We start from the raw sequence: 11,093 nt of genomic DNA, 5'->3' as shown, positions 1-11,093 counted from the left end.
ACCTGTGTTCTGGCAATGCCACTTCAGGCCAACTTCCCAGAAACCTCAGGCAGAAGGCAGCCTTCCAAAGATTTCTCCCAGAATTCGCTTTTAACAGTCTGTCTGTTTCCTGGTGCTCCGAATTACCGCTATTTCAGTTACAGTTTGGTGCTGAAACCAGCCTGATACGTGTGATCCCAGTTCTACCGTTAACAGCCTCGTCAAGTGCGCGAGAGGTCACCTGAACTCCCACTTTTCAGGGCAATTAAAAGTAAGTTTAAATTTACCCTTATATCGCCACTTAAGAAATTTTATTTTAGGTAACTAACTTTTATCAAGGCTGAAGACAGAGGAAAAAACCCCCCACAGAATCATTTTTCGAAGAGCCAATTTAGCTATAAACAAATGCTGTCGCAAGCTCACATTAATCTGAAGAGCAATTAAGTTAAAATGTTCTTTTCTTCAAATGTAGCTATATGACTAGAGTACTACTTTTGTACAAAGGCAGGTTTCAAGTAAGCATCTAGATGCATGCATAATGTCAACAGTTAACATTTTCTAGAAGTTCTTGGTTACTAAGGATTCAGTGAAAGAAACCAGCAAATTTCACATATATCTACTAAAGAACAATATGACTAATTTTCATTAAAAGAACTTTTCGAATGAAATAAATTTGTAACTCTTTATAGTGAGGTAATATCACAGGGGAACTGCAATCACAGTTTGGCATAGGTCCACATAATATAAACATGAAATGCTGTATGCACACCATAAAACATTACTGTTACCTGTAAAGTCAGTGAATATTTGTCTTCATAATTACACGTAACTGAGCACTATATTAAATAAATACCGAAGTGGGTTTCATAGCTGTAAACTGCAAACACTTATAAACTGCAGACTGATTTTTAAATTGTCCAAAACCATTCACTCATTCTAACTTTTCTGCTAGTTGTATATTGAGAATACCGAGTTATTAGGAACAGTCCTTTCTGTACAGTGACATGGTTGACGGAGACCACCAATGTTTGGGAAGCTGGCAGTTCATACGGATTTTTAACAGCATAGACGGAGATGTAAGTGCTAGATGCCGAGGATGGCTTCAACGAACCCAATAAGGCGTGCCAGGTTCCAAGGCTACCATAATACTGGCAAAGGCAGAATAACACCGTATATTTACAATACATATAATTCAACCTCATGAGGTGAAACTTAAATGAATTCTTAATTTGTAACAGCAGCTGTATATACAATTGTGCACAGGATTACAGGGAGGCAGCAGCGTTCGCTTTTGCTAAAAAGCCCGTCTTGCATGAAGAATGTGCAATGCTCAAGTTGAGGATTTTTGTTTGTTTTCACTAGTCTGACAGAATGTGCACAAAGGACACCGGGAAGACCCCTTTCCGCTCTGGCTGTCCTTCGATGTGGCCAATCTGCAACACAGGAGAAAAACGTGGGTGAACGTGCGTCTGTGCCTGCAGACAGGGTTCGCAGGCTGCACCCACTTCATCCAAAAGCAGCAGAACCACATGGCCCCCACAGAGCCTCTGCAAGGTCCTGGACAGCTTAAAGCAGACCCTGGTGAACATCTGAATTTGCATAATGCGACAAAATAAAGCCATGCGGATGTATTATAAATAACACTAATTAACCCAGCTGAATCTGGAGAGAGCAAACCAGCTACAATTAAAGATGGAACCCGGGAGGGCTGCACAGACCACTGTGTGCCAAGGATCTCATCAAAACAGAATCCTTATTTCCTTACGTCTGATATGTCTTGCTACTGCACGCTTCACTTAAAGTGATGACAGCCCAGCTATTTTCTCGCTGAATTAGTAGGATTCCTAATGATTTATGTACATATTAGTGCCTGTAACGAATCACAGTATCGTCTGTAAAACTTCTTACGTTTTGCATAATAATAATAATGTATAAAGAAAGAGCCAAGCAACTTCTAAAAAAAACCAAATAATGGCACCTTCTGTATGAACATTACATGCTTAAAATGTATAATTTTAACCACTACTGAAGTGATAGCACTGGAGTCGCAGAGCCTTGACTGACCACATAACCTCGTCTCATCCTGCTGCAGTGCTGCTCGCTACTTGGAGAGTAATGGTGTACCTCCTTCCTCTTCCCCAAGCTAACAAAATGGGAAGGGGAAGCATGCAGGGCTGGCCATTTCCTCTTGCAGAGACAGATTTTTGAAGCATATGAGTCAAAAGCCTTCATTTCCCTTCTCGGAAAGGCTGAGACTGGAGCCCTTGATGGAACTTGCCAGACCCGTACCCAGGGATCTCAAAAGGCCACTTCACAAAAGAGAATCAGCAGCTAATCAGGGGCTGGGTGATCTATTGCTCTTTTGATACCATCTTTGCAGTTGAAAGTCTTCCACACTTAAATGCTGAGCGAGAGGAAACCGTGTGGCTAGAACCAAAACAGCAAAGGTTGCGCTGCACTTAAACTAGGAAATCACAAGCAGCATTGTGGTAAGAATTTGTTTTAATCAAAATAAAATCCGTCTCATTTCCCCTGGAGTAACTCTTAGGCAGGGGTGTGTGATGTAGCAGGGGTTTGGAGGCAAGAAAAGTGTCAAGGGAGGACTGAAGCCCTTCAAGTGGGGTTGAGAAAAACCTGATGTTAGCCCTCAAGAACCAAAGATAACACGTGGTCCAGAGCAGGGGGAAGTGTGATACAAACCAGTGGCACAGGAGGGAAGAAGGGAAAGAAAATACTGAATACCTCGCATTTAGGGAGGAAACCATCAGGCTGCAGCACTAATTACAAGGAGTGACATACATAAGTACGTGGTGGTACAAGCCAGCAGTAAGGTCAAACCTAGTCAGGATGGTTCTAGCAGACGCCCAGGGAGAGACAGATCCTGCCAGAGAAAGGGGGTCTTCTCCAACACAAGTTTGAGGACTTGATGGCAGCTAAGGCAAAAAAATCCTCAAACCCAAGAAAATAAAAAAACTCACCACCCATACACCAAATTAACAACAAACCCCCCTAATTTGGAAGAAGATACTTTTGGAAGAACGTCACACAGAAGTTACATGGATCCACAAAAGGAGAAGATACATACCCACCACTCTTGGTCCTCTTCACCAGTTACAATAATTACTTCTCCTTCAACAAATGTGAGCTCATCATCATTATCTGCCTGACAGTCGTAAATGGTCTTCACTCGCCTAACTTTGTTTTTCCCCTAAAAACAGAATGGAGTTAGAGATGAAGGACATGAAGAACAGCAAAAGCATACACACAATGTGAATTTTAAATTTAGTTATGTTTTATTTGACAAGAAGGTGAAGACTACAAGATTGCTTTCCCTGCAATTCGGGGACACAAATCTAAAAACTGTGCTTCCACAAGGATATTAAAAATTACCTGCACAGGTGTAGGCTTTTTTCCCTAAGATTCAGAACTCCCAGGAGACGTTAATGTGCAGTGCACAGCTGAGGTAACCTACACCTCCTCCAGTACAGAAAGTTTAAATAACGACTTTACATTGCTCCAGTCTACAAACACCTTCTTTCTCTGTTATTTCATACGTCCTTAAAAAACCTGCCATGAACAGAAATCGAAATCCAATCTCCTGTGAATGTTATGAGAGGCAAAGGCTGAGGAAAATGCTGCACTGAAATCCCAGGATCCCTTACAGTTTTGCATCTAGTGCAAAAATGCGGCATCTTTTGATTTCAGATCTGCTTATCGGACTGGAAATATTTTTGAGCTATTTTTTTCATCCACTACGTAAGCAATTTCTTACTAAAAGAATCTTAATTTCAGATGGCAATACCATTTTGTAATGAAAATCCACAATAGATTCTCTCACAGCTCTACCATTCTGAGTCCAAGTATTTTCTAGGTCATACTTTGCTACCTACTGCTAATGCACACGAAAAAGCCCGAGACATGGACTCCTCCCCAAACATATGTTTCTCATGGCAGGGAAAATGCTTTAAATTATTGCCAAATAAGAGTACAGAAGCAATATTCACAGCAAAACACTCCTGCTACTTTATATTCCTCTATTTTCATACCCACACTTCTTCAAAAAACTACATTTCCTTCTTTGAACAGAGGTAGTCAGATAAACAAGAATGCAGAAGGCCAAGAAGAGCACAAGGAGATGAGAAGCAGAAGGGCTACGGAGGAGAAGTCAGCAGGTTTAGAGGGATCTGAGCCAAAAGTCACTTCACGGAGGAAATTTCCCAGGGAGCCTTCACTTCACTATTACCTCTCTACCCAAAATACCTCCCTGTTTTGGGAAAAAAAACCTCCTGCAGAACAGAGACACAGCAGAGAGCACTCGTACTAAACTCAAGGCACAGAAAAGCAGCAATTACAGCGGGATCTAAGGGATAAAGCAGTTAACGTAGGACTACGGAATCCCACGCTCAAGACAAATGAACAGAAATACCTGAAGTGAGGTGCATGAGATCAAAGGGGTTTTATACAGCAAGGGTTTGCTGCAGCAAGAAGTGACTTCAAAGAATGCCTTTTGTTTTAAACAAATTAATATAATTTGAACAGAAAGCTCAACTATCACAAGGGATTGGAATTCAGTATTAATCAGAATTCGGGGCCAGTCCCAGCTTTCGACTTCAGAGAACGTTTACAAACTGAGCTCTTCCAATCAATCCTTCGGTGATGACAGGAAGCAACTACTTCTGCCAAATAAAAACTGTCTCATTCAATAAAATGAGCAAAGAAAGTTAAATTCCTCTAAACCCAGAGAACTATATACAAGTCAGTTTGTCAGAACACAAGAAAATTGACAGCAATTGCTCCTGGTTCCTTCACATTAGTACCACAGGTGACATTTTAACAGCCTAACCCTTTCACTTAGGAGAGCTGTAAAAAGCAGAATTCAAGCCTGAGGTGTATTTAATCTTGGGAAGGTTTAAAAAAAGGTGGATCTGAAGACAGTACATATTTTTCAGAACAGAGTCTGGGGCACTGTTGTGTAAAGAAACAGAAGCAATTCCAGGCCATGTGATTTGTGACTGTAAAACAAATACCACTACCCCCCTGCCAACTCCTTGTAACCAATATTAGTACTTATTAAGATGAGACTTTTATGCTGGAGACGGGATCATAATCAGCTGCTGGGGTGATTAATAATCCCTCCATGCTCTTATTTACATTCAACACCTTTTTTTCTTTGAAAAGAAGTATTTTGTCTCCTTTAAAGAAAACACACGCAAAAGAACACTCAAGTGGGATTTTAGAAGCACCCAGAGCAAGTTTCATTTCTCTAAAAACAGCCTTTCAAGTCTTTATATATGAACAGCATTGGTATTTTTTACCTAAGAAAATCAATTGTTCAGAATTATAAAACTTCCAATAACAAAAAAAAATGTGCTTCTCTGTTAGTGACTGAACAGTCAAACCCAAGAGCAAATACCCGCACACACTAGGGGCTGCTGCCAGGGGTCTCACTGTAGCATTTCCCCAGTTTGTGCGGCGAGGACGTAGCTGGAGGATGAAGATGGAGGCAAGACCCGCTTAAGAGTTCCTGCACGCTGTTACTTGAGCAAAAAAGACGGCAGCGAACAAGAAGAGATGCAAGCGTGCATGCAATGATGTGCAGGAAACTGGGAAGTAATTATCACAGACGCATCATGATTTTGATCACTGCAAAACGCTGGAACTATTTAACTTACTGCACATGTGAATATGGCTGTGAATTTGGAAAACACTGAATTGATACAGGAAAAAAAAATTGAGAAAAGTAGGGTGAGTTTTTAAAAAAACCCAACCCAAGCCAGAAAACTAAGCCACGCTTTGCTTTAGTTCCTTCTTTATTCAAGTGACAAATAGTTGATAATGTCCAGCATAGTTTGCCTGCTTATTTTTAAAAGCATGTAAATAAATAAAGTGTAGTTGCAGACACCTTTTGACCAGAGCCCTGTGTGATTTTACGTGATCTCCAGAACACAGAGGGAGCTCAAGCCACGACCCCGTCTCGTTCCCGGTTCAGACAGGAGCTCACGGACAAGCCATGACCGCAGCCACGCAGTGATGGCAGAGGAGTGCTCTTCCTCCGACAAGCACGAGGAGGGATAAACTCACCCTCTGCTTTCACTGGAAGAAGTCTTATTTCCTTCTACACAAGTGCTTTGCATAGCCAATTTGACAAGCAAAACCATCTCCTTTTTGATGTATTCTTAATGATGAAAGTCTTAAGAGAGTTTCATAAAAAGATTTTGAAATGCATATGCATGAAGGATCCTCTGTTGGACGGAAATCGCAGTGGTTAGCAAGATGAACTGAAGGTTGAACAAGGAGACTTGGAATCCAGTTACAGTTCCAGCTCTGCTACTACACACCATCCAGCAATGTCAGTTTCGCCACTTCAGCAATGTATCTGAACCTCTGTTGACCACTTTAATACCCCAAAATTAAATACTCACAACAGGAACCGTTACCAGTTTGTCACAGCTCACGTGTACTTTTGATTTTTTATCTAACAATGGGTGCCAACATTCTTTCTTAAAGACTACAAAAATCCAGTATGTAAGTATTCATATTATATATAAGGATATAAGCTGGAGTGCTGCATCCAGCTGTGGAGCCCACAACATCAGAAGGATATTGACTGGTTGGAGCGAGTCCAGAGGAGGCCACGAAGATGATCAGAGGGCTGGAGCACCTCTGCTATGATGAAAGGCTGAGAGAGTTGGGCTTGTTCAGCCTGGAGAAGAGAAGGCTCTGGGGAGACCTTATTGCAGCCTTCCAGTACCTGAAGGGGCTACAAGGAAGCTGGGGGCGACTTTTTACAAGGGCCTGTGGTGACAGGACAAGGGGTAATGGGGTTAAATTGAAAGCGGGGAGGTTTAGATTAGATATCAGGAAGAAGTTCTTCCCGGAGAGGGTGGTGAGGCACTGGAACAGGTTGCCCAGAGATGTTGTGGATGTGGATCCCTGGACGAGGCTTTGAGCAACCTGGTCTAGTGCAAGGTGTCCCTGCCCATGGCAGGGGGGTTGGAACTAGATGGTCTTTAAGGTCCCTTCCAACCCAAACCATTCTGTGATTCTACGATTCCACCCCAGGGCATACAAAGCAGTAAGCAGAGACAGCAGAAACTACCAACTAATCCAGAAGTATGACTGGCACAGATAAAAATGCCCAAGTCCCCCCCGAAATCTAAATACACTGTCCTGCTCCCAAGATTTGTTTCAGCATGCAAGAGGTCTTGTAAACCCCCAGCATGTGCTGAAGCTGCTTGGGAGCACAAAAACTGCTCCTCATTGCTCATCCTAGCCCGTGCCATTACGCTGCTTTGTCTGCATAGCTCAAGGGTGGGATTGTTTTGCAGACAGTCCTGCAGTAACTTCAAAGCCTTCCATGGATACTTTCACCTAGCTGCAGTAATACCTACCATATTGATTTTCCTGGGAAGTGGCACAGGGGTTTCTGGCAGGGTATGTGTGATGTCATTAGACTCTTCAGATGCTTGCCTTTGGACGGCGTCTCTAGATTGTACGTTTGGAGAAAGATCTAAGGAGTGAGACTTCTGATTTGCCTCTGAGGGCTGAGGCTTCGGTGATGCTTCTCCACCTTGAGTTTTAGCCAACAGCTCTCCTAGCTGAGGTTTTGGAGGAAGGTCCTTCATTTGCGGCTTTGGAGGTAAGTCTCCAAGTTGCGGTTTCGGTGGCAAGTCTCCTAGCTGAGGCTTTGGGGGTAGTTCTCCAGGCTTTGGGGGTAAGTCTCCCACTTGAGGTTTCTGAGTTAATTCCAGAGGCAGAGGCTTTGGGGGCAAGTCTCCAGGTTGTGGTTTCTGTGGTATATCGATGGACAGTGAGGGCTTCTGAAAGATTTCCGTGTGCTGATGGGATTTATCTATTGAAAGATGATGACTGGTTTCTATTTTTCTTAGTGCCACTAAAACAAAAGAGCACAACAATGGTTTCTCACAGTTCATTTTAATATTAAAGAATTTAGGCACATAACAAACTGTAATCGTGTAAATGGCACATATTCACTGAGCCCCGACAGCTGCCCATGCCTCCTCCTAGACTACGACAAATGCAAGGTAACACAACTTTATGTAACCCTCTTGCACTGAGGTCTCATTTTACTGCTCCTGTGGAGGCCAGGAATACTTAATCCAACAGCTACTAGGTGTCAATTTATGGATGAACTACTTAAAATGAAATTAAGCTTTTTGGACCTAAACCAAAATATCTTGAATATAAGAAAAGATGTATTTTGCAAAACAACCTATCAACCCACTGATGTGATTGCAATGGAAGTTCTCTTTAATGACAATTATTCATACGGAGTTGAACTCTACATAAAAAAACTCAAGTCTAGGATTTTACAGGTACTAATCCTGAAAGAAGAGAGCAAGTAAGCACGCATGTCTATACAGTCTGTAAACTGTATTACAGACATTCAATTAAAGCTAATTAAAAAAAATTATGTAAGTATTTACAATTTAGTAAGGATGAGAAGTTTTAAAGTATGTATTTTTCAGATTCTATAGAAAGAAATTGAAAATAGCTTTTTAAATAGTTTTTTCTCTTCAGTATCATGTGCTGATTCTACTGCTAAATTCCTTAAGATGACCTGACCGAAATCCACCTTAAAAACAAAACCCCATCCCACTAAACCAAACAACCCTATTTAAAAACAGATTAAGGGGGGCAGACAGGAGAGAAAAAAGTTACACTCCACGATGAAAGCAACACATTTTGACTAGAAGGAATAGTGTCCTGTTGTATTCAGCATGGCCCCAGTATCATACTCTGCCAGCCAAAAAGGTGGCCTGACATCTTCCTATGAAAGCACCAACATTTGCTTTGGGCATCCCCTACTGCAACACCACTTCCATGCTATATTTACAGCAAAAAACAAACCCCAAAATCCTACTTTGCGTAACGTCCATGAAAGAAATTGTATGGCTGCTATCAAACGCCTCATTTAGAAACATGCCCGCATGGACACCTCTCCCAACTGTACAAGCATGGATCATCCACGCTGGTTTGAGGGTTAAGTAAGTTCTAGGAAAAACTGATAGTAGCTGTCAGAGTGCTTGGACTGACCCCATCTCCAATTTTCACCTACATCATTTTACACCAAGGAAGTGCTGACTTCCTTGGCGGTGGTTCCCTATCATGGCATTGCCGTCTCGTTCAGATGATGATACCATGTCATAATAACTGTAATTTAATCAACGTGAAATTTCACATTTGCATTTTTTGTTACAATGATTTGCACTCTTGATTTCAGCCACCTAGCTTCAGAAGTTTGGGCAGGCTTCATTTCCTGATCTTCAGGCTCTATATAGTGATTACCCACTCATAACCTCTTTGTCTACTTTCCACTTACAGTCAACTGCTGCAAGAACTCAAAAAAATTAAACCACACCTGCCATTTGAGTTTAAAGGAGACTAGAAACAACTATCCCCACTAAAACCAGAACCCACTTCTAAGAAGAAAGGGCCATACGGTGTTGAGTGGATGATGGTCTCAGCAATTTTGTCACCGATATGCGAGTGAGCGTGTAACAGTACCTGATCCTCTTCAGAGCAGTTGTAAGGACAAGAACCCCGGTTGCCAAAACATGGCAATGGACATAACTCGATTCAAGGATATCAAGAAATTGGACTTAAGGATATTAGGAAGAGAAAAGAATTTACCAACGATGTGGTCAAAGACAGGAGCAGAAGCCTGAGAGAGGTTAACCATGGAAATACTCAAAATGTGACTGGATATGGCCTTGTGCAACTTGTCACCATGTCAGAAACTTGGCCCTCATCTGAGTGCTGGATCCGACCAGCTGACCTCCTGAGGTCTTGTCCAGCTAACCCAAGTTTATGATTTTTTATTTTTTTATTTCCTCCTTATGTTCCATAAGTCTAACTATTTATTAATTTAATAAAAACCTTCTCAGTCTTTCAAAATAATTCCACTTCTGCTAAGCTTTCATGGTTTGTGGCATTTTAGAAATAGAACTTCCCCTGAAAAGCTCCATATATTTTAAACAAGTATCTACTTTCATACATGTTTAAAAGATATCATTATGGGAATACCCACAAAAAGAATGCTTACCTTTTTGAGGTAGTTTGGGAAGAACTCTAGGGCCAAGTGCAGTCTTTGCAGTCCCAGTGCTAAATCAAGAGAGATGAATTATTAGTGCTTACAACTGTTATAAAATGTACTTTTTTTTCCCCCAATTTTTTTCCTCTCTACACATGCATAATAAAAAAATAAAATCCACATGACTTTGCTTCTTTTGTATAACCAACTTGCTGTCTTGCCCATGGATCAATCCCAAAACTCAAAGTGCTATTACGACCGAACTCCTTTTGCAGAGAAAAGGGCCTACAAACCCCATACAGCTTTGATTCACTCTGCAGACTATGGCATGTGCACAAATGGACTCTGAAAACAGATGAAGCTGAAAGACCAGCTCAGTGGGCAGATCCTGAACTTTAAGAAAATCCGGTCTTTAAAATAACGATACTGAAGCACTCACAATATAACCTGTCACTGATGTCAGTGGGACAAGCTTTTCAGGACTGAGCTGTGCCGTGCAGCCTACTGCACAAGTGAGATACTGCACACACAGACTGCAGCTGCATTAGAAGGCAACACCTCTGCTACTTCAAGGAAATAGCGATGATTGTAGGAAAACAACATGGTTTACTGTCAACCGGTGATCGAGCTGCGTTAGCTACTCGTAGTTGTAAGCAACAATACAAGCAGGACAGTTATGAGTAATTTAATTACAGCATAAAAATCTGAGATAGTTGAATATTGCCAAAACTTTCCATCTATGCTTTCTGTTGCAGACATTTTCTTTTTTTTTTTCCCCAGAATTAACACCAGGCTGGCTCAAATCCATGAACATGGCACATGAGGGCAAAACACATGAGTTTCAACAAGAGAGACTCAGATTTATTCCACCAAACACACACCTGAGTCCTGTTTATAGAAAAGGACTGTGGAAGAAAAAGAGACAGACTATTGATCTAAAGCATACAAATCAAACAATAAATAATCAAATAAAAATCAGTATCACCTCAAAATAATTACTCAAAATAAAAGGAAAAACAAGTGAGGAAGTTGTTCCATCAGTGACATGGATGACGGCATT

At 41.4% G+C, this 11,093-nt stretch overlaps 1 protein-coding gene across 1 annotated transcript; it reads right to left on the bottom strand.

Moving 5' to 3' along the window:
* Positions 1-287: 287 nt before the first annotated feature.
* On the bottom strand, positions 288-10,104 carry LOC104513336 (arf-GAP with SH3 domain, ANK repeat and PH domain-containing protein 1-like; the record flags this gene model as incomplete). Its single annotated transcript, XM_010156658.1, has 4 exons — positions 288-1,412; positions 3,065-3,187; positions 7,371-7,873; positions 10,046-10,104. Coding segments are annotated over 4 exons (760 nt in total), but the record flags the coding sequence as incomplete, so codon positions are not given.
* Positions 10,105-11,093: the final 989 nt, after the last annotated feature.

Source organism: Eurypyga helias, unplaced genomic scaffold (assembly GCF_000690775.1).
Source record: "Eurypyga helias isolate BGI_N326 unplaced genomic scaffold, ASM69077v1 Scaffold16048, whole genome shotgun sequence".
In the NCBI taxonomy this organism is placed as follows: domain Eukaryota; kingdom Metazoa; phylum Chordata; class Aves; order Eurypygiformes; family Eurypygidae; genus Eurypyga; species Eurypyga helias.
Note: the sequence above shows the minus strand (reverse complement) of the source record. Positions and strands in the feature narration are given on the sequence as shown.